The sequence below is a fragment of the Protomyctophum parallelum genome, assembly GCF_964188405.1.
Source record: "Protomyctophum parallelum genome assembly, chromosome: 14".
Taxonomy (NCBI): Eukaryota; Metazoa; Chordata; class Actinopteri; order Myctophiformes; family Myctophidae; genus Protomyctophum; species Protomyctophum parallelum.
The window spans coordinates 19,496,018-19,520,771 of record NC_139709.1 but is presented as its reverse complement, the minus strand read 5'-3'; the positions used below and the strand labels follow the sequence as shown (position 1 = coordinate 19,520,771).

General features: G+C 47.2%; 1 protein-coding gene across 2 annotated transcripts in view; it reads right to left on the bottom strand.

The window, feature by feature from the left end:
* chd7 (chromodomain helicase DNA binding protein 7) overlaps positions 1–24,754 on the bottom strand; it is a 108,749-nt gene that overhangs the window by 49,551 nt on the left and 34,444 nt on the right. For both annotated transcript variants that reach the window (XM_083782014.1, XM_083782015.1), the window contains exons 2-5: positions 22,800–24,384; positions 21,595–21,875; positions 12,509–12,999; positions 1–107 (exon numbers count right to left, since the gene is read on the bottom strand). The exon at positions 1–107 is cut by the window's left edge and continues 38 nt beyond it. In XM_083782014.1, the coding sequence (XP_083638140.1) occupies positions 1–107; positions 12,509–12,999; positions 21,595–21,875; positions 22,800–24,264 (2,344 nt within the window). In that variant the 5' untranslated portion in view covers positions 24,265–24,384. The remainder of the gene's footprint in view (positions 108–12,508; positions 13,000–21,594; positions 21,876–22,799; positions 24,385–24,754) is intronic.

Here is a 24,754-nt window from a genome sequence, read left to right as displayed (position 1 = left end):
GGGGCGGAGACTTGACTTCCACTTCTTCGGCGACCGGCGGCTCCCTCTTCCGCTTGACTTCCTTTTTACTGACGCTGGCCCCGCCTTCTACCTCAGCCTTCTTGCTGCTAGAGAGAGGAGAGTGAGAGGGAGACTTAATCATTGAACAGCATCATTTCAAACGAATACGGAGCCCTTAAGGCAAATACTTCTATCACCTAGAGACGAGAGCAGGACAGTAGAGGGGAGCAGGAAGACGAACGGAGTAAAGGAACGGCGGACACAGAAAAGGAGAGCTTAGGAGGAGCAAACTCCACATAGTTCCTTGGTACCTTCGTTCCAAACAACCACGCATTCTTGATTCCTAGTGTTAAAACCCTCACTCCTAGCCAGATGGAAGGGCCCGGGCTGACTAAAGAACTAAAGAAAAGGAGTGGCTGTGGGTTAAAGTCTAGTGCCTTGCCCGTAGAAAGACTTTGCTGCTGCCGCCACCTTTCTTAAACACTCGCTCCCATCCTTCCCCACACATATCTTCATCTATATGGATGGATGGAAGATGAGGGGACAGACTTGAGGAATAGGTCTCATTAGTAGGCAGGTCACTTTGTTGGTGTAGTTCACGCCAATGCAACGTTTTCTAGAACACTGTGAAAACTATTCTTCTGAGTGTGCGTGTCCGTGGGTCCGTGGCGGGCAATGGGCATATGTCCTAGGGCGGTAGCCATGTTTGATTTACCCATTTTAGAAATCATTAGGCTGCCTCGGGCTCTGGTACACAGGGGGTTAATATCATGAAAGACTGAGAAAGGGGGAGTGGGAAGAGAGGAAAAGAGGGAGAGAGGGAGAGGGAGGGCAGTGAGAGAGAGAGGTGGAGGAGGGAGGGGTTGAGTGGGCCCCAAGGCTCTCTCTAATCTCTGGCATGGAGAGACGGAGAGGAGCTGGCTGTGTGTGCGTGCACAACAGAGAGGAAAGTGAGAGACACAGCACCCCTTTGCGCTCTCGCTCTCTCACACAGTCTCTCTCTCCTCTCCCTCTCACACACAGTCTCTCTCTACTTCTCTCCAACTCTCTCCTTCAATGTCTCTCGCCCTCTGCCTGCCTGCCTCTGCCTCTCTCTCTCTCTCTCTCTCTTTGGGGCCCCTCTCCTTTCATCCTAACGCCAAGAGCAATCACCATCTCCGTGGTAACGGCTGGTCATGTGACCTGCACCTGTTCCTCTGGCTGGTCGCCACACGCTGGAGCCATCTGGCTGCAAGAGCGAGCGCAAACACACACACACACACACACGGACACATGCAGACACACACAGACACACACAGACACACGGACGCATGCAGACACACACGGTCGGACACACACTGTGGAATCACAAGCTTCTTTCCACTTTGTTGCCTTTCCCTCTTCTTTCATCTTTTCGCCTCCCTCTCACTCTCTCTCCATCACGGTTGCTGTACAGTTTTTCGTTGATACATTACTCCATCTCTCCAACATCCATCACTCTCTCTGCACATCACTCCATCTCCCTCTCCGCCCATCATTCCATCCTTACGTCCTTCGCTCCATCTAAACCCACGCCCACCCCTCACTGAGTCATGAGGAACAGCACACTGGGATCTCTGGAAGTTTTAGGAGCGGAGGAGGGAGGACAACTGGTGAATCTCCCCCTCTGGCAATCCCCATTTCAAATGTTAGTCGCATTGTGTGGTGAGCTTGAAGATCTGCTATTTTGGCTAATCGTTTTGTGTAGAGTGAAATGAGATCAAAATGTGCTCTGTACAGGTCCATTTTATAGAGGGTTTAAGTGGTACTGAATATGTAGCTCAACAAAAGCTTCATTCTAGTGTATGGCAGAGAGGACAATCTCACTAGTATAAATACAATCTGATTAATATTGTGAGCATTTACTATCACGATAATAATAGCGATTATCGTTCCATCCGCCGTCTTATTTGATTTTACAATTTAAAAAAAGAAAGAATTGTATGGTCCAAGAAGACGGACACAGATACACCTTATACACCAATGATATTTTAGTGAAGGTGACTATGGCGATGTAAACCCGCTGTTCCACTGCACATAACTGGTGGTCCACAATACAAAACCCATATACACAGAACCAGTGTTCCACTTTACAGAACCTTTGTTCAAGAATATGGACAGAACCAGCATTATGTGACCGTTACTGAGCCAGTAGAATGGTCTTCCACTCAAGCCCCCAGAACCGAGGGGGAGAACTGAAGCGCGATGGACATGCTGGCCGATTACGAACTGATTTAAATTCTTAAGGTCATTACACACTGGCGAATTAGCGACGCGATATATTCGTGCGAATAATTCGCATTTAAAAAAACCCAATTGAAGTCCATGCAAGCTTCCACATCAGTGGCGAATTGCGAATGTGCGAAAATGCAACCGTTTTCGCTTTTATTTGTTCGCTCTGGTGTCGTATTTTGCAGAGATTCGCAGGCGAACTGCAACATGCAATATTTCGCATTTTCAGATCGCTTATTCGCATCGCGTCGCTAATTCGCCAGTGTGTAATGACCTTTAGGGTTAGGAATAATCCCTTGAGATGAATCATCTCTTTTTCAAGGGGGTCTACACATTACAAAATGCATACGTTTCTTTTTTTTTCATATAGACAGACAAAAAATAAAACATACAAGAATACAAACAGCAGCAAAACCCAGAGTACTTAAGTGGATCATTGGTTACTTAATAGATAGAATGATATATTATAGTGATGATTAGTAAAAGCATGAACAGGTAGTCTCAAGGTGAGACGACAGCGCAGTTTTAAACAACCTCAAATAAGTTATTGACCGAATATGAAAAGGGAAGTTATTCCAGTCAGTCTTTAAACAAAGGATTTTTTGCAGACTGAATTGGTTACCCTCGTTGGAACTTTAAAATAAATCTGTGCACAATGTCTCAGTTGGTGTTGAGGTGTAGGGCCGGGTCCATATACTGTTTTAGATACCGTGAATATTTGAAAATAAACTGCAACCAGTGCTGCTGTTGTCTTACTGTGGGAGATTGAGATCAAATTGAGATGTTCATACAGGATGCAGTGATGAGTCATATATGGACAATCAAGAACAAATCTACATAAACGGTTATAAATTGTATTGAGAGGATGAAGTTTGGTTTTGTTTGATAGACACAGGTAGTGCAGCGCATCACAGACCAGACACATGAACGAGCGAAGACGCTTTCGTCCAATGGGCTCGACTCACAAGCTTGTGCACCACACAGGCCCTAAATAGGCCCCGCCCATCCAACCTGTCCAGCCCAGAAAGAGGGCCGAAAAGGGAGAATGTGCTGGGTGAGCAACTCCATACAAGTGAATGGGAGGGGTTTTCCGGTAGCCCCTCTATACTTTTAACTCTATGGTTCTACTCTACGGAACATGCGCTCCACTGACAGTATAGAACTGACGTTCCACTGTGCAGAACCTGCGCTCCACTGACAGTATAGAACTGACGTTCCACTGTGCAGAACCAGCCTATTTGAGCCTATGCCAGACTCTTGAGCCTATATGCCAGACTCTGATCAAAAGGTGGAGGCTGGGGTGGTGGAGGTAAGCTTTGCCAGCAGCAGCAGTGTCTGTGAAGCAATGGAAGCAGAGCTCTAGTTTAGCAGAGAGCCGTATTTAAACGGACCGCCTTGTTGAGGGAATGAGGTGTGGTTGGTGACTTGGCTGATTGAAAGCAAACGGCTACCTGACGTGTCCTGCATGAACTAACGTTATACTTCATTTATATTTCAAAAATGTATTAATCATTGAAGGAAAGAGAAATTAATCTTGAAAGCGTATACATTTTTTTTAAACGCAAATCTTCTCTTCTGGGGGTCAGCTGGCCAAATACATATAAATTCGGGGGTTCGCTGGCACGTTTCAGTACTACTGAAGGCTTCTTGTCTTATATTGGGTTTAATAGTGAATTGTTCAGAAGCGGAATTGTTAAAATCCCAAATGATCCCGACCCTGTGGTTCCACTGTATGGTGGAGGTAGAGATGAGGGTCTGCTGTGGCAGTGGGGTGGACAAACTGTCTCTCACTCTCGGCAGTATTCTCCTGGGCTTATCGGCTGGCATTTACACATGCTAGCCAGCTGTGGAGTGCGCCGCGCATGCGCTGGGCCGGTGCTCGTCGCACGAACGAGGGGGGTGGGTGCGGGGGAGGGGGGCATAAATCAGAAGGTCGTAAGGAGGAGGAGGAAGCAGAAGGAAGAGGAGAGAGGAAGGGAGGATGAGGAGAATAAAAAAAATTAGTAGGAAGAGGAGAGGACAGAGGGGGAGGGGGAGGGGTCTATAGGACACCTGCTGCCACGATGAGTCATACTCAGCTGGACCACACACACACACACACACACACACACACACACACCCTGGCAACAAGAGAGCAACGCCAGTGGCCAGAAGGTAACAGTCTCACACACAGATTGACAGTCTGTGTGTTTAAAAAGCAGTGCTCTCCGAGGGTTAACACGTGGTATGGGCTGTATTTGCACACACACACACGGCAAGGTGGCTGCATGCATGTGTGACTGCTATGTGTGTGTACTGCAAACAAATCAACCCTACACACACACACACACACACACACACGCTCATGGAAGGGTGTGGCTGCTACGCAGGAGATGGGCTATTTATAGATGTGCTTCCACTGAGAGATAGACAGAAAGATGGAGAGGGTAGGGGGGGTAGAGAGAGGAGAGGAATAAGGAAAGATGCAGAGAGAACAAGGTCAAAGTGGGAAGGAGAGGTAAGCAGCAGGCTAGACGTGAAGACCACCTGATCTCTCTCTCTCTCTCACACACACACACACACACACTCCCCCTATCTCACACACACACACACACACACACACACACACACACTCTCCCTCTCTCACACACACACACACACTCTCCCTCTCTCACACACACACTCTCTCTCTCTCTCTCACACACACACACACACACACACACACGGATGTGCCGATATCTATATCCGATATAATGAATTGCTGTTATGGCCGATATCCGATATTACCAATGTCGATATGATCCTAAAATGTATATGTATTTTTCATTCTGAAATATACATGTAACAGGGTGTCTGTCACTTCAGGCTTAGGCAAGTCAGATTTAACTTAAACACCTTTATATTTAATATTGTGAGCTTGTAGATCTGTTCAAGCTGTTACTTTGGGCTTGTTAATCTGTAAAGACTGATTAATCAAACCGATGCCGATTAATCTAACAACTAAAACCAGCCGATATTGATGTGTTTGCCGATTAATCTCCCAACACACACCCACACTCACACTCACACTCACACTCACACAACACACACACACAGCTGAATCTTTCGACTTATTCTTGCTCTTTGTGTTCATCCATTAAAACTTTTAGAGAGCTTCAGCAGATGTGTGAAACATATTCAGGTGGTTTACTGACAGGGCTGATACACACCCACAATCCATCCCTCTCTCCTGCTCTTCTGTTTTCTGTGAAGGCTTGGCCAAGACAGTTGCCCCACCAAGTCCCCTCTTAAAAAATGTCACGATAAATATTTGAGTGTCCGTCTGTGTGATATTTAACTGCAAAAACTGTTGACAAATCTCCCTAGCACAGACCTTAGAGTATATATATTTATAGAGAAGGCACCCAGAGGAAATCTTGAGGCGAAATGGACAGTGGCCGAATGAAGGTATTGCAGCCTGGCCCCAAACACATGAACGCGCTGTCCGTTGACTATCATTGTACACGTTCACGACGGACGACGCTCGTGCACGTTCAACGGCAGCGCGTTCATGTGTTTGGGGCATAGACTGTAAAAAATATGGACAAAGCGTTCCCCGGGTCTAACATGAACGTAAAATGAAGCCTGTAATAATATGCTAATTCCTGATGTAAGTCGCCATCTTTGGTACCAGCTGGCCATTGGCTGGCTCCGTTTTGTATACCAGCTGGTCATTGGCTGCCCAGACAACGAGGCGGGACTTCCCCCCTTCTTCTCCGTTGGTTTTTATTTTGACTCGAGTGGGAGGGGAATCCCGATCATAGACTGTAATGGTAGCCACGCCCCTCAGAACATACGCGATGGTTTTTTTTCTTTATGGTCATTTTTTTAATTAATGGGACCATCATTTTCCAAAAAGAATATTATGACATTAGAAATGAGACTTTAAACTAGTGACTGGAAGAAGAAAGTATTCATGACCATGTTTATTAAGGTAATACAGTCTAGGTGAAGTTGGGCCAAAATACATGGGCCTCTATGGAGCTATGGGGCTTTTTGGGTCCGGTCCAGCGCCACAACAGGCCATTATATGAACTACCGATTTCAAATGAGGCTTCACGAAATATCTGGCTGACTGCCCCCCTGGTTTGGGGCCACTCACCATTGCAATCCGTCCCAGAATGCACTCTGTTCCTACCAGGAAGGAGGAGTGAATCCGCCTCATGCGCTTTTGAGCAACTCAATGAAAGTGGATGGGAGGAGAACTCGGGTGTCTTCTCTATAGATATATATACTCTATGGCACAGACCCTTTTCAAATGGGGGGTCTGTGGCCAAATACATATCAATTTGGGGGTCTTTCACATGAAAATGCGAAAACAACCAATAACTAACGCAATGCCTGTCAATTTGCACTTTAAATTACTTAAGTGCCAACTATTTTCCAAAGCATACCATAGTTTGTTTGATTTTCGAGGCAGCTATTGGATTCCATTCATTTCAGAGTATGAAAATGAACTTGTAGAGACTTGAAATATGCTCAAGATAGGCAATACAACACCCTGAACTTTCAGCTTCTTTTACTTTTGTGCGTTTTTATCAAGTTGAAAGTGCAGAAAGATTTGAAAAGTCAAATAGTTAGTCCTCTGAGAAAATATAATTTTACTAAATTACATTTAAAAGTGCACGACTTCCAGTCAACATCAATATTGGCCGGAAAAGCAGAGAATCTTACGGTCCTCAACACCCCCCAAATCTAGCAACTGATGTCACAATCAGTGATGTTATGTACCATATAGTCAGGGGCCAAGCATGCAACACCACCTGCTATTGTTTTATCCATTAACTGCTGCCCCAATTATAAACTGTCCACCAGATTTATATTCTTGTTGAATGAGTGGGACTACAATTGGAACCCGGACCACTAGTTTGGTTGAATTACGAGAAGATAAATTGTTTCATGGTCAAAATTCCTCTGTTGTGTGTGCATGATAAGACACTCCATAATCAGTTTGTTTTCGTTTCCGACAGTCTTCGGGCTCCGTTATAGACGCTTGTGCGAATGTTATTACAGGTACATTATTATGTGTCACAGATGCCAGCGGGTGGGTATTCCTCGTTTTCAGACCAACACTTTGCTAATTAGCACACGACCAGAAAGAGCAGACCTGTGCTCATTAGTGAAATCAGCTGTGTGTGGTGTTGGCTTGGAATGAAAACAGGAACATGAAATCACCATGGCACAAAAGCGACAGTCCATAGACTCCATACCGAGCGCTGTACAACTTCACTGTTTTCCTTCAGGAATCAAAAGGTCTAAATAGTAATCTGATCTAAATGCCTATCAGTTATAAGTGATGACCACTTCAATGGAACTTTTTCTCCCCTCCTAAATAGTCGATATTATTCCCATCCATCCCATGGAAATACTCTCCGTCACTGTCAACCTCTATTGTTTTCAACCTGTGGGTCGCGACCCCTCGGGGGGTCCCACATTTTTGGGAGGTCCTTTCCTTAATGATTACATCTGGTTTCAGTATATATATATATATATATATATATATATATATATAATGTATTCTCTCTATTATTAAGGTTATTGTAGCGGCCAATTTGTATTGGGGGTGGCTGGCTCCACAACGCGTGTATTGGAGGAGACACAAGGTTGTCTTTCTACACCAGCGGTTCCCAAACTCAAAACGTTGAGTACTAGACCACTGTTTCCCAAACGATGTGTTGGGATCCATTTGTGGGTCAATGGCAATTTCTATGGGTTACGACTCATTTTCTTTCCCATATATATATATATATATATATATATATATATATATATAATCTTTAAAAGATTATAATTTTTAATAAAGAAAAAAGGAAAATAATTGTATACATTTGAAAACAAATCTAAGAAATGTAAAAAAAAAAAAATAAGAATCAGTGAAAATAGCTGATCTACAAGCTCGTAACGCGGTTTGGCTAATCTCCCTTTTGGGTCGAGTCTCTTGACCTGAAAAGTTCGGGAGCCACTGCCGTGTAGACAACCTGACTAGAAACACTGGGTCGGGACCAAATTGTGGGTCGCAGACACATTTATGGGTCCCTCTATTTATTTATATATATATATATATATATATATATATTTGAGTGAAAATAGCCGATCAATAGATAATTATTAATTATAGATCTGCCAATTTCACTAGTTTGGGTCGTGGCTCACAGGCAAACTTCTAATTATTTTTGTGGGTCTTGACAGCTAAAACGTTTGGGAACCGCTGGTGTAGAAAGACAACCTTGTGTCTCCTCCAATACACGCGTTGTGGAGCCAGCCAGTTGTTTTGGACTGACAGAGAGGACTTTCAAGTGTGTAACACATAGAGGAACACAGCACCAAGTTCTTCTCCATGCTGAACAGGCAGGAGAGACCTGACCAACCTGAGCAGATACTAGTGCAGTAGTGACAGAATAGCCTCCCGTGCCAGCTTCCAATCGTGCGAACACGACTAATTGCGTTCGTAGCCTGGCCGGAGGCACCGGCGTCGAGGGTTCGAAACCCCAGTCTCAGCGGGGGTGGGCAGGAACGTTAGCCCTGCTCCACACGGACACACCGCAAAGGAACATTCTGGCCTGATCTGGGACCAGTAGTGATGAACTCAGGACTGCAGTTTCTCCTCTCCACCCCAGAGACAGACAGCTTAGTCATATTATAAGTCTACCCCTCTGGTGCAGTGCTCCCTTTTCAAGAAGCCTATCTATTTAAAAAAAAACTTTTCATGTTCAAAGATGGCATGGGGAAGGAAAAGAGGGCTGGGAAGAAGAGAGCAACATGTAAACTCCACCCCAGAAAGGAAAAAAAATACAGTAGAGGGAAAAGGGGGAGAAAGAGGGAGAGAGGAGATTGGAGAACGGAGAAGAATAAACTAGAGGTAGTTCAAAGTGATTGGAGTAGTCCACCATTTTAGAGTAGAGCAGTGAATGACCGGCAGCCATTATTATGCTAAATTAACCTGGGAGCTCAGAGCCTCCTCGCAAGATGGAGGGACGCCTGACAACAGATAAGAGCTAGTTTACCAACACACACACACAGGAGGGGCTGGGAATTGACCCACCACCCCCACCCCGAACACACGCTTCCTCTGCCTCACACACGCACACTTGTCTTGTGGCTAAAGAGTGGTCAGCAGCATGGCCCTCATTATCATTAGACGCCATTTTCTGCCACAAAGATTACTATGGACCCCTCCCCCAACACACACGGAGCACACACCCCCTTGCTGCCACACACACTCCCCTCCCCCCCGTCCGTCTCTTACTCCAGCGGCCAGCAGACACACGCGCACGCACACACACCTCCCCCAGCCCTGACCCCTGCCTGCTGGCTAGGCTCCTCCCTCTTCCTGAGGATAAAAGGAGCTGAGGAGAGGGGGGGAGGGGGGGGGGGGGGGAGAGAGAGGTGGGGGCTGGCCTCTGACACATTCCTCAGTCAGATCAAGTTTCCACCTCCACAATGAAGCCACCGCTCTGAATCCCTCGCTGCTCCGTCGTTCTATCTCTCTGCCTCCCTCTTTTTGTCTCTCACTCTGTCTACACACACACACACACACACACACACGACTGTTGCTCTGATCCCAGACAGACAGGCGGACAGACTGACAGGAAGGAAGTGCTAGGCCATGTGCGTGTTTGTGTGTGTGACAAAGAGAGAGAGAGGCAGTGATCAACCTTGGAAGTGAGACCATAGGAGAAGCACAGGAAGTAAGCGGCAAGTGGTGCCCGGACAAGCAGAGAGAAGCGCAACAAGGACAGCGAGCGAGAGAGAAGTAAGCAGAGTGCGAGCAAGACTTCCAGGAAATCTATAAGAACAGGTAGTCAGACACCAGCAACCAAAGAGGACAACCAGTGATCTCCTAATTCTTTGAAACAGTAGTACAGAAAGGCAGGCTGAATAGTAGAGAAGATCATCACTTTATTGTCACTATCCCATGCAGAGCTGTCCCCTATACAACACTGTAACACATCAGAGACCAGTTGAGCTGCAGCACAGTATACCGATTCAATGCGTTGCTCAAAGGCACTTCTGTAGAGTTGCGTGGCAGTAGGTGTGCAATGGTTAATTGTACTAATGGATTTAATCGATTATAAAGAATGATACATTTTGAAATAATCGATTTTAAAAAACAGCGAATGTAACTTGTGTGTAATCACATCGTGCAAGTGCAACGCTAGAACCGCCACTGTGGAGCTTTAATAGAGTGTTATTGTTTGTTACACCTTCCTGTCTGGAGACCTAACCGGTGACCAACCTGCCACCCCAGGGAGAGGTAGCATCTTAAAGAGAGGATTAAACCTGCTCAATCCACCTACACACAATGCCACGCCACGGCAAGACCTGTGCCCCAGGAAACGCTTTCTGCTGTTCACCATCTATGGGGGAGAGATCGAACCCAGAGCCTTCTGTCTACTTCATGCCTCAATAAGCCCAGTGATCTCTCTCACACACACGTCAGTCTCTATGCAGCGGGGTGTTACACAGCTTAGGGGTCTTGACCCCACTGGTTCCACCTGGTTGGTCAAATGAGTGATGGGCACTGTGTGTCTGACTGAGGGTCCGTGCACGTGCTTGTATACACATGGGGCTGCAACCATTTTTACTACTTTTTATACATTAACCGTTTATATTATTAAAATTGATCATTTGTAATAGATGAAATCAACTAATTTGTGAGCACCCCAGCGCCGAGTACCCAGAATCACGCAGGTTCTGAGAGGGCCAGAGTGCTATGGTGAACTTGGTGGTACCACGAAGCGCATCAGTTCAGTGGTTCAGTTCAGCATTCTGAGTGGTAGAACAATAAAGCATGCACATCCACTCACTAAAAACAGGTGCCAGGCCGAAGTCAGAATCCATGAAGAGAATGTATACCTTATGCATGCACACTGGATCATGCTCCAAAAGTCTGATAAAGAGCCCATAGGTAAAAGAACCAAATAAAAAACGTTTAATCATTCCGAGTGGTACCACGGCATCAATCTAGAACTCTGTAAACACGGACCGCACTCGGGACCAATCGTTTCACAAATATGGACTCTATGCAGATGTCAGAACATTATTGTGATGTCAGTACATGCCCATATATGGAGTTCTTTGTCAGGCATGCCCAAATATGGAGTCTATGCCGATGTCAGAACAGGCCATCTCCATATATGGAGATATAGCGGTGATCAGGTCCAGAGCCTGGGCAGAGGCTTTCACGCCATTTATGGACAACGGTGTATCTGACGGACTCGACACCGGGCACTGCACTCCCTGTGGTGGTGTGGAACGTGTGTCGAATTTGAAGTCGGTGGGGCGAACGGTTCTTGAATTACGTGGATAACAGACGTATGTACAGACGTACGTACACACATACGTACAGAGACCACCGAGTGTGGTCCATGATTACAGATAAACACATTCATATTCTTTCCACCTTAATTGTGTTAGACCTACCAATCAATAAATGCAGACATTTTACAGAAATCAATGCATATGTCCATGCATATTTTATGCTTCATACTGTAAATGTGCTTTACAAAAGCTTTGTGTTCGAAGTGTGTGGTCATATTGGCGATTCTGGTGTTCCCTGCAATTGTTTGGCCACACTGAAAATGGAAAATTGTAGCTCCCGATTGTAGCTTGCGAGAGGTTATAATTGTGCGAGCCATTCCTCTTGGAAAGAGGCCTTTCCCATATTCACGGGACCTGCTGCAAACCCATTAGAATTGTGGGGCTGCCATTTTCTAATGAACAAGAAAGACTAAATGCCTTGTCCTGCTAGTAGTAGTATTTCACTTCAACTACATCTGCACAGCTAACTAACTGGCAAACAGACTGTAAGGCTAAGACAAAGTGGGGAGTAGCTCTCATTAGCGAGTAATTTAGTTTGTTTCACTGCTGCCAAAAGACCAAGTGAGGGTGAAATCACCAACCAGACTGGACACTGTGCAGTATTTGTGAACACATACACACACACACACACACACACACACACACACAGAGAATAGGCTATAACAAACTTAACAAATTAGCGAGTGACAGTGGTGCACACAGTTAAAATATTTTGTCACAACATCACAAAAGAATGGCCTCAAAATGTGACTGCCAGAAAAGATTCTGTTGATGAATACAAATATTTTTGTAGGCCGCTCCTATTAAAGTTTTCCCCATCCGTTACTCCTGCCTGGCTGCATTTCATTCTAAGGTCTATTTTGTTTTTACACTGCTTCGGTCTGCAGCAGAGTAGAATAAGAAGAGGAGTGGCCCCTACCTGGTTTTCTTGGGGGTCTTAGTCTTGGGTGTGGAGCTCTTTGCCTTCTTCTCCTTGGGCTCCTTGGGTTCTTTGGGGGTTTTGGGCGTTTTGGGGGTTTTGGGCGTCTTAGGCGCCTTGGGTTCCTTCGGCTCCTTGCCCTCCACCTTCTCCTTTGGTTTCTTCTTTCGCTTCTTCTTCTCCTCCGCCAGCGGCGGCGAGGTTCCCTCTGCTGCGCTGCCGGTCACCTGATCACCTATGTCACTTCCTGCTCCCAGGGCCTCCGGCTTTCTGTCCGACTTGCCATCCTCTCCTGCCGCCTTGCAACCCCCCTCCACGGCTCCATCGTCTTCCGTCACCTTGGGTTTCTTCTTCTTCTTCTTCTTTTTTGGCTTGGTCTCCCGGTCGCCGGGCTGCTCCGCACTGACAGGCTGGCCGTTGGCGCTAGCGGCAACCAGCGGCCTATCGGGGACTGTCGCCGAGGCGTCACCTGACAGGTCCGAGGGGGAATGCTGGGAGAGAGAGAGGGAAAGGACAAAGGACAGAGAGAGAGACAAAGAGGGATGGGAGGGTGGGGGGCATCAGTTAAATTGATAATGTATTCTTAAATGTAAAAAAATAAGAGTGGAAACAAGAGTGGAAAACATAGAAGGTAGTCTTTCATTGGCCATCTCACTAATCATCTCCACACTAGCTAAGTCCTGTTATGAAGCCAAGTACTGTTATGTACGACTATAATGTCCCAGATTTCTGCGACATTTAAAGCTAATTTTTTCAAATAGAAACTTTTAGACGGCACAATCTGAAGGGTTTTTTCACCCAAGACGTGGTTTGCGACTTCCTGTAGATATGGGTTGCCTTGCCACCCTGCATCCCCAGCAGGCTCGCCTGTGACAGGATGCAGGGCTGACACCTCCTCTCTCTCTCTCCCCTTCTCCCCAGCAGGCCAACTCTCTGTTCTCTCCTCCTCTCTCCTCCCCAGTAGGCACTGCATGACAGGAAACTGGTTACCAGCTGTTGGGAGGCTCTCCAGCTGCCTCCCGCTCCTCTCCTCTCTCCACCCCTCCTCCAGCTGCCTCTCCTCTCCTCTTTCCTTTGGCTACTGCTTCTCTCTTTCCTCTCCTCTTCTCCATCACCCCCCCCCCCCCCTCTTTTTCTTGCTCCATTTCCCCCCCCCCCCCACCCCAACTCTCTCCAGCTGCTCAGACTCCCAGTGGCAGATGGGAAATCAGGCATCATGACACGAATAAATTATCTCCATACTTCAAAACGTGCAGGGAGGGAGGGAGGGAGTCAGGCAGTGTGTGTATATCTGTGTAGCGTGTGAGGGAGCATGCCTACTGGTGTGTGTGCGTGCATGTATGTATGTACGTGTGTGTGTGTGTCAAAAGAGAGTAAACTGTGCAGTGGGTGTGTGCGCATCAGCAAGTTTACCGCAAAATGCCAAGGCAGCAGCTCCCCCTCTGTGTATACACACACACACACACACCACACACACACACACACACACACACACACACACACACACACACACCTTAGCCTGGCTACATCCCAAGCATCACCCTTAACCCATTTTTACCTGAGATCAGATTCTAAAAATGTCTTCAACATCCTGACAGTTTTCTGAAAAAGCTATGTTTCTATGTCAGTCGTTCTTCGATTTAAAAAAAATAGCAGACCTACAAGCTCGTAGCACGCCACTCTGTGGCGTGCTATGAGCTTTTAGATCTGCTATTTTTCAATAGCTAAAGCATAACATGATGCTAACACCAAAATGGGTGCCCGCCCAAAATGGGTTAAGAGAAGAAAACAGGTAAGAGTTCGGATTCGGACAAGGGAGCGGAAGAATCGTGGGGGAAAAAAACGTTTGTTCATACATTCGCTCCGAAGAGCCCATTCTCGTTGTTTGGAAATCGTTCCCATTTGGAAATTCAGTATACTGCTCAACAGGAGCGCTCAGAGGCTCGAACACCAGACACTCTAGCTGCAGGGATGCTTTGTCTGAGTGTCCAAAAAGTGTCCATTCTAAAAATGTGTTTGAGACGTAGAGATTGTGTTTGGCAAGTTACTTTGGATAAGTAATTACAAATGGTTTGTTACTACTTCAGTAATTCATTACTATAATTATTACTACCTGAGAAAAGAGTAAAGTAATAACTTTTGAAATACCACAAACGATCATAAGTGGAGATGCGCCATAGAAAAATTACATTTCCTGTTTACTAGCATCTCTGTTCCTATAGCACTGTGGCAGCCCATGAGGGTAAAACTAAACTTCACAGCTTCTCCAACGGGTGCCGACCAAACGTGTAGGTGATGTTGAATTGTGTCATGAAATCAGCACTCATTTTAACTCACACTTTTTCTTACAACTCCCAAGGAACCTACAAATGGGTGCTTTGTGGAATTACGTTTGACGTAATCCTCATTCGACAAGATGTTAACAGCGGACAACGGGACAAGTCTTGAGCCAGAACTCTCTGCGGGTGTATGCAAATATGTGCCCCAAATCAGGATTGCATGTGTTAGACTGATCTGAAGAAAACAATCTGGACTGCACGGCATTAAAATAAAATTATATCGCATGGACTAATGCAGCAGATTAAAACAAATAATAAACCCATTAATTTGGATTAAAGATTGCAATAGAAGGCACACTAGCCTGCCCATGGCAATTAAAGTAACAGATTTGATTAATAATTACAATTCAAATTAAAAAATGTAGGTTTTTTTAAATGTATTTTAGGGCCTTTTTGCCTTTATTGATAGATTACAGTAGTTTGACAGGAAAGGGGGAGAGAGATGGCGGGAGAAGACAGGCAGCAAAGGTCGGTGGGATCAGGACTCGAACCCGCAACACGCTGTCAGGTTGGATTACACAGCCTCGGCCGTCCCAGGCCATATATTTATTTTAATATGTGTAATTTGTCATATCTGCCCTGTGCGACTTGTGTTTACGAAGCCTAGCATCCAAACTAAACAGAAAAGCTGTGATTATTCCACAGCAAGGCATCAGAGTGGTCGTTTCACAAACACACACCCAAAGAGAACAGAGACGCTGCGGAAGGAGTGGAGCCAGAGGTGAGGCGTTATCAGTGGAAAGTCAACCTGCTCCAGAATTTCAATGGAACACGCCGTGCGCGCACACACACACACACACACACACACACACACACACACACACACACACACACACACACCCATCAAAGGACACACTGTGCGCATGTCACATCACGTACAACTACTGCAAGGTCAAGCATCACACATACCTGCACATACGTACGCTGACACATGTGTAAATCGAGCTATAAAGACAGCAAAACTTGTAGGATGCGCATGTGGAGTGAGGCAGAAATGTGCAAGCGAGCGAGGAAGGAGGGAATAGAAAGCAAGAGATGCTGTGCTAACAGATAAATGTGTCCTCGTGCCAAGCCTCCCAGATAATCAATCACACCAATGACAATGGAGCCACACACACTCTCTCTCTCTCTCTCGCACAGACACACACACGCACACAGACTGCATGCACACGCAAACTAGCATGCAAAAGCATGGAGCAGCACAGTACCCTGTGTAAATGTCTGAAATAGAAGTGCAATGCAAAATGACGACCTATGCAGGACAGGAGAGGACCAGTTTCTATTCAGTAATCAACTTTTCTCTTATCTTTTCCTCTTGGCTTACAATAAAATAAAATAAATCTGAGGGTGCATGAGGTAAGTATAAGCCCTTCATGGGTTACTTTTCACACCTGCACATATTTCTCTGTATTGATGTTACCTTTTAGTACTGTTTTTTACTGTGCAAATAAAACTAAACTAATCAAGATGAGCTGATCCTGCTCCACCCAATACGTAAGCTGTCAAGGTAGTATTCTCAATGTGAAACCACTCAGTTGTGGTACTCGCATCAATTTCTTGACCAACGAACACTCCATACATGATCTAATGGAGACAATAGATATGCCATGTGTGTGCTGGAGCACAAGAGGATGGGGCAAACTACATTATTATAGTGTGAAGTGGCTGGTAGTTAGCAATTAGGCTATATAACAATGTATGAAAACTGCTGCCGAGGGCACACGTGTGGCCCACTTTAGTACCCCTGCGGACAACAGCTATTAGTCCATAAAACAAACCTATATGGCATGTTAACAATAGCGAAAGCGCAGCAGCAATGTCAGTCGGCTATGCTAAACTCCAGCAGCACTCTTTGGTTACACAAGTTGAGCCTGGTCTTTCTTGACCCAGAAGGGGGACCGCTGGTTGTAGGAACCATGTCCATTTTTTAGGGCAGGCTGTAGTTAAGTTTAGAGGTGATTTTGCAGACGCAGGCTAAAAAAAATCTTACTCGCTCACACATTCGCTCACACACACACGCACGCGTATACATCCCAGTGGTGTAGCTGCCTGGCTAATGTGACAGGCTGAGAGAAGCTCAACGGTGTTGAGTTTCATCTCTCACAGGACGGAGGGGGAGAATGGGGGAGGGAGGAAGTATGGGGATGAAATGTTCCTCGTTCAGCTACAGGAGAGTGTTAGAAAACAGAAGGGTATGGAGGGATGGATGGAGGATGGATGGATAGATAGATAGATAGATGACAGGTCCGAGGAAGCACGGTGGGGAGGAGGAAAGGTTAATGTTGTAAATGGGGATATTGAACTGTCCCAGAGGAGACCGAGAGAGAGGAGATGGTGATGGGATCCCAATACCAGCTTTCAACATTTTCTTTGTCTATCCAGCATTCGTATTCCTGCCCGGTTTACCCACCATCATCTTTTAACCCCCCTACGTATTGCCTCTCTCGGGTTACAGATGGCTACAGAAACTGTAGGTCAGTGAAGTCATCAAAGGGATGATGTGGTCCAAAATGAATTTGAGCTTCAGGTCCGACTCTCTACACCCAACAGTGGCTAGGGACAATGGCCCAGATATTGAGCCATTGTCGGCCATACGAGTCATTGCTTCCAATGCAAGCCAGTCTGATGAAGGGTGTTTAGTTCTAAACATCACAGCAACTTCTGGTGCAATATAGCATCTGTATTATTGGATCACTACAATGTGAGAGCGTTTATTTTTAAAATATTTTCCTGCACTGATAGTCGCTCTGCACCTGCACAATCTTGGGTTTTTCTTCTGTTATGGCACAAGTCATCTTCAGTGCCCACATAGGAATACAGATTGGGGCTGCAGCCGCTGCACATGTGCCATGGCCCTTGAGAAATAAACACAACAATGCAACAATCTTTGAACCAGAGTTCAGAGGCTGTCATGCTGTATCAAGACATTGCACAAAATAACACTAATGTATCGTACTTCAGAAGAAGAGACAGACCTCAGATATTCAGGAGGTTCTGGGGAGGTCCGACTGAACTCGGGATTACCCTTCGGTTCCTCCCACTGTGACCTAGCTAATCCCTGTCCATATGGGCCCCAACTACAAATATAACTCATCTTTTGTTTCCACTTTCCAGTGGTTCCTGGATAATGTTTGAAGGATCAAGGTGAGAACTCATTACGCCAGTGTTGCAGATAAGCTGCGTTTTGCGTCCCTAGACCCAACAGATTGTCCTGGGATGCAATACAGTACTGTCCACAAGCATCCATAAAAAAAAATTAATTGCTGTAAAAAAAGAAAGTCTACAGACAATAAAATCCACATAGAAATTGTTGTAAAAACAAGATTGCAAAGATAATTATAACACCACAGGCGCCGCCATGTTGAGCAGCCTCAGACCAAAGACCAAATTATTTCGGGTCAATTCTTTGAGCATAACAGTGCAACACAGCAGAACAGTGGAACTCTGTCGTGACATGAGCAGACCTGATTGAAAGGGTAACAGTAACACATCCCAGTCTGAGTCATTGTACCTGCAGACTACCGGACCTCCGCGGGGACCCCCGGGAGGACTACCGGACCGCCACAGACCGCAGCGGGGACCCCACGCACCCAAGAGTGTTTTTCTGAGCTTGTAGATCTGAACATTTGGCTAAAAACGGCCATTGTGCTGGTACCGTCTAATGACAAATGAGACTTTAATTGAGCTGTGCATAAATGCACCACGCACTATATTTAGCTCATGTATAAACAAGAATAAACAACATATTTAATTTACTTATTGTGTGTGTGTCCGTCTGTGTACAGCTAATGGCCAGCACTGTTAAATATTACTCAAAATCAGTAGTGAAAAGTGGAGTGTAGGGAAGCACAGTTAATTGAAGGCAATCAAAAGTAACTTGAATTAACCTTCACAATTATACAATTGTGAAGCTTGGCAATTCATTCAAAGATCATGTTCCTACACGATCTTTGAATGAATTGCCAAGCTTCACAAACAAACAGTTTCAACGATGGGGTTGTAAGCGACTCGCATTGGCTGGCCAATTCAGGCAATTATAAAATGACCTCTGTACAGCAAAAAACTATTATCACCAATATTTGTGCTTAATAATATTATATTAAGCATAATAATGTTAAGCATAATAATCAGGACAATCATTACAGTCAAAATCATGCCGCGAAACCACGAAAATACCTACCGACGTGTATATAATACAAGTTGGCAAGCAGTTAGCAGGCCGAGCTACCAGGGAGCACATTGAAAGTCTATAGGAGCGGGGGAGGGGAGCCAGAGAGGCTGGTTGTATGTCAACTAGAGTGCAGCACGCGAGAGTCAGCCAGCATGCGAGATGTAGAATAAAGGTCACAGCTCTGCACTCTATCAGCGCGATGACCTTGAGCTGCTGACGACTAAAGGCATGCATGTATGTATATGGTTGTGTGCACGTGTGTGTGTGTGTGTGTGTGTGTGTGTGTGTGTGTGTGTGTGTGTGTGCACGTGCGCGCGTGTGTGTGTGTGTGTGTAATAACCATGCTTAGAGAACAGATGGAGCTTAGAGAAGCAGACATACAGTCATCATGATGGGCCGACATGTACCCAACTAAAAGTGTAAGCACCATTTTTTTATTTTTTTTAAATAGCCGATCTACAAGCTCATAACTTCTTGGCTTATATAGATCTGCTGTTTTCTTTATTTATGATCATTTCACCAGCTATAAGGTCATCCAATGAGATAATTTATAGCTTTTCTCTCCCTACCTACAGTAAAATTCTATACTTCATCCAACTACTAAGATCTTCTCTTAAGAGTGGCCCTGCTGGGACCACGGGGTCCGTAGCCTGAGCCGTGGCTCAGCGGTCCAGGCACCTTAAAGGGGGTCCGTGGCTCAGCGGTCCAGGCACCTTAAAGGGGGTCCGTGGCTCAGCGGTCCAGGTACCTTGGCTGGTAGTCCAGTCTGGCAGTGTGCCGCGGGTTCGACTCCCGATCCTGACAGCCTTTACTGCATGTCTCCCGCCACCCCCACCTCTCTCCCCATTTCCTGTCAGCCCACTTTCAATCTATCCCTCTACAAAAAATAAAATAAAGGCGAAAGCCAAAAAAACAAACAAAAGAAAACATAAAAAAGGTGGTCTGCAGCTTTACTCGTACCAATTTGGGGGTTGTTGGCATGACATGAAAACCACTGCTCTACCCATCCCACCCACACATTCCCCTAGATAGGCCATTCCATCTCCACAGGCATATTTCTAACCCCAGACCAGACTAGGCCAAACAAGTCTGCATGTGCACGTGGAGATGTATGAGTGAGCGTAAGACAGAGGGGGGGCTCCCAACCCCTGGGGCTACACCCAGGACGGCACATCGAGCGCACCCAGGCGAGGAGCAGGGCTCACCAGTCAACCTGGCATCTAGGTCAGGAGCGCTGGAAATATTAACTGTGACGGCTGAAATGTCAACTAACAGAATGGGCACATAGGAGCCGGGGGGGGGGGGGGGGGGGGGGGCTGGAGGTATGGGTGGGGAGGTGGGGGTGGATGAGAGGGCGGGGGGTGGATTGGGTAAATGACGAGAGAAGGGTGGTGTGAATGAGAGAGGACAGTTAGAGAGACGCTAAGTGCTGGATGTATGTGTGCATGTATGTGTGTGGCAACAGGGCTCCTATTGTGTATGAATGGGTCAGTGGAGAAAGGGGGCTTTGAGCAACAAAACAAGCTAATGGAAGCCAGGGGCACGTGACACAAGCACGCACACAAACACAGATATGTGCACGCAAAAAAAATACACAGTGTGCCATTGAGAGCTAGTAACCTCCACTTCCCACTACCCCCCTCGCTCTCCCCTCTCTTCTCACTAGCGATTCTAGATTTCCTCTCCCTTTTTTTTTCTTCCCCCACTTGTTTTTCCATCATATTTCTTGCTTATCACTTTATCACCCGCTCCATTCTACCTCTCTCTCACTCCATTACCTTACACATGACACCTCTGAGACAAACAAGACAGACAGACGGGCAGAGTGAGACAGAAAAGTGTGGCTGTTGACGTGGGGTGATAGAGAGATAGGAAGGAGAAGAGGGGAGCCAGTTGTCTGGTGGTGCAAGTAGAGGAGCGAGTCTAGTGTATAGGCTCTATACTAGCAAGAGGCAGAGAGAGACAAAGATGGAGGGAGGGAGAGAAAGAGAAAGAGAGAGAATGAGGGAGAGAGAGAGAGAGAGAGAGAGAGAGAGAGAGAGAGCGGAAAGAGAGGAGACAGGGAGGAGGGAGAAATGCTTAGAACAGGAAGGGAGGTTTCCCCCTCAGAGAGAGAGCGAGCAAGCGAGTAGGGGGAGGTGGGGAGATTATGCTGGTGGCGCCTGTGTGTGTGTGTGTGTGGGGGGGGGGGGGGGGGGGGGGGGGGGGGGGGGGGGGCAGGATATGCAGCTCACAGGAAACAAACAGCTGTAAAAATCCATTTCCCACACACGGAAATACAACCACAAAATGTAGCGCACAGCCGCACACACACACGACCAACAGTGACTGGCAGACACAAAAAGATAAACGTGCACGATACTATACACACACACACGCACACCCACCCCCCCCAAACCAGCACCAAAGCGATGTCATGTTCTCAAATGTCAGGTACACACACACACACCCAACAAAGGAAAAAAATACATACAATCCCCCACCCACATGTAGAACAAACACAAAATACGCCCACACATGAAAACAAACATCTCTCCTCTCACACACACACACACACATTTCCACATCAAACTCACCTGTACGTGAGGCACTTTCTGCGGGGTGAGGGGGGGCGAGGACAGCGGGTGGGCCGTCTGAGGTGGGGGTGCCCAGGGGTTCGGGGGCTGGCTGGCGGGAGGCTGGGTGCCCTGAAGGTGGAGGGGGTGGGGGGACAGGTGGGTGGGCGGCGCCAAGCCTCCGTGCTGACCGCCGCCCGGGCCCGGGAAGCCCAGCGGAGCGGCCTGGAGAGGCGGGCCACCTCGCTGAGCCTGCAGCAGACGCTGGTCCCCTCCTTGGCCCACTGGAGCTTCAAGGACACCTGATGATCACAAACATGTCTAAGCAATTATTACATAAATCACCTAATCGCAATTATTTGAGATAATCGCAATTATTTGAGATATATATATATATATATTTTTTTTAAGATATTTTTTTGCGGCTTACGCCTTTATTGATTTTTTAAGGGATAGAAAGTAGGCTGACAGGAAACGGGAGAGAGATGGGGGGATGACATGCGGTAAAGGCCGTGTCGGGTCCGGGAGTCGAACCCGCGGCACACCGCGACTGGATCACCAGTCCGGTGCCCAGACCGTTACGCTACGGCCTGGGCCAGATAATCGCAATTATTTTTGCATAGTCGTCAATCGTTCCCATGTTGAAAGATGCCTCACTGTCCATACATTTAAGCATTTTCCATAAATAGCAAAAATAGCAGATCTACAAGCTTACGATTAGCTTACAACGTGTGACATTGCAACGTCAACTTAAATTTGCAATCGTGACAGCCCTTGTTATGCCGCAAACTGCCCATCAGCAAAATCAATTATTCGACAGCTCTGTCGATTATTTATCGATTATCCGACAGCCCCCATTACATGACTCCCTCGATTAATCGAAAACGTTATTAATCGCATGGCATCCCTAGTCATGACTGCAGAAGAGACCAATATATACTCATACAACTAAATGCATGTACTGTAATAAACAGCCTAAAAACTCAAAATCCTCATGTTCATTTATGCAGTTGTACACTCTAGTGAACGTTTTCCTTGTAGCGAGTCCCAGTGTTCATTTAAGTGGTCCCCAATAAATTATATATTTTATATAATTAATCGCGTTGAGCTTGTAGATCTACCAATGTTCACCTATTATTACATTGTCCAGAATAGGGATGTTGTGATTCACACTGGCCAGTCAGTCAAAACAAACAACAACAGCCTAATCTGCTCCATTTACATACCTTGCTGTGGCCGATTTGGGGCCATTGGAGGCCCGCACTGTGGTCCTATGCCTTGATACATCTGCCCTGCATTGGGGGAAATATTATGGTGGTGCTGGTGTTGAGGGTGGGGCACCGACAGAGGAGGTTGAGGGGTTCTCTGAGGTGGAAGGGCCATGGAGTTAGGTGGAGTCTGGAGGGCAGTGGTGTACCCTGACACTTCTGGAGGGGCCACTAGCCCTACACTGGGGGGGCGGCCCTGTTGAGGAGGGGGCGTCGGTGACCCCAAGCCTCGCATGGGAGACATAGAAGTTGGGGAAGGGTAAGATCCCTGAGCTGGGGGGGCGAGGTGAGGCTGAGGTTGGTTTGGGGGCTGGGGGAGATTCTGGGGGTGCTGGGGGTGGTTTTGGGGGTGCATAGGCGGGCCCTGCTGTCCTGTCTGTTGCTGTATCTGAGCAGGGTGAGGTTGATGGGGCTGGTGTGGATGTCCAGGAGGGTATCTCTGTGCCTGTGGCCCAGCTGCAGGTCCTGATCCCTGGGTATACCTCTGACCCAGCTGTCCTGGTCCCATGTTCTGGCTGGTGTTAGCATTGACATTTGCATTGGCACCCTGGCCAATCCCAGGACCCATGCCCTGGCCCATGGCCCCATACTGGGCCTGGTATCCAGGGTACTGGCTGCCCCCAAATCCCCCGATCCCCTGATGATGCTGGTGGGGGTGTGAGGGCTGCCGGGAAGGGGACTGGGGGTATCGAGGTGTGTGGCCCATGTTATATGACTGAGGCTGTGGTTGGGATTGGGGGTGCCTCAACTGGGCACCCCCCATTCCAACGTGCCCCATGTAGTGAGCTGGGTCCTGTGCAGAAGGAGACACCAGGTTCTGGGAAGGGTAGTGTTGGTTCATGTGGCCTGCACTGGAAGCGGGCGGGACTTGCATCCCACTGTAGTCTCGAGACATCTGATAGGCTCCCATCTGGCTGGGCCCACCCCCCGTCTGTGTGGGAGGCTGCTGATAGGCTGACCGATTCTGCTGCTGCTGGCCCCAAACTCCGCCCCCTGCTCCTCCTCCAGCATCACCCGGGTAACCATGGAGAGGGTTGCTGGGGTTACCGGGGTTGCTATGGTAACGCGTGGCCATGCCGTTCATGGCTGCGTTAACGTTTGGCGGTCCTTGGGTAGGGCCATTCTGGGCCATCATTCGTCCTCCAGGGGCCCCAGGCTGATCATAGCCAGTATAGGGGCCATGATCATAGAGCTGCCCCAGTTTAGGCTGTCCTGGACCGGGTCCAGCTCCATGGAGCAGCGCCTGGTGGTAGCTTCCAGCTCCCTGGTGCTCGTGGCTGAGAGTAGGGTTACTCTGCTGTGCTAGAGGGTTGGGCTGGCCTGGAGCTGGCTGTGGAGGAAAGCAGTCTCCTAAACCATCCAACCCATCTGAAAACAGCCCTGCATCATCCCCAAACAAGCTCAACATCCCTGGGTCCGCCATGGCTGGGTGGAGGGCCCACGGATGGAGGCGTTGGATGGAGGAAGATGTGGCGTGCGATGAGGAGCTAGTCCGTTAGCTGCTAACCTGAAGCCTGCTACTTCATGGTCCTCCTTATGGCTGCTGAGGAAATGAGGAGAGAGGAGAAGACAGAAAGGGAGGACAGTATAGGTGGACATGGGGAAAAGATGTAGTGAGAGAACAGAGACAAGGGGAGAAAGAAAAACACTATTAGTTTGTTAATTCCACCATGGCTGAATGTTTTCTTTTAAGTGATGCATTTTCTGCAAATAGCTCGGCTGCTTTAACCACTACCAAAGACCCTCAAAACACCCTATATTCCCCACCATTACCATCTCCAACACTCAACAACTTCACACATGCAGACACACAGTCACCAAGCACATTAGCACTTCTCCACCCCCTTCCTCCACTCCCATTTTACTCCCAAACAAAAGAACTTCTTTCTTTTACAACACACACTCTCAGAGTC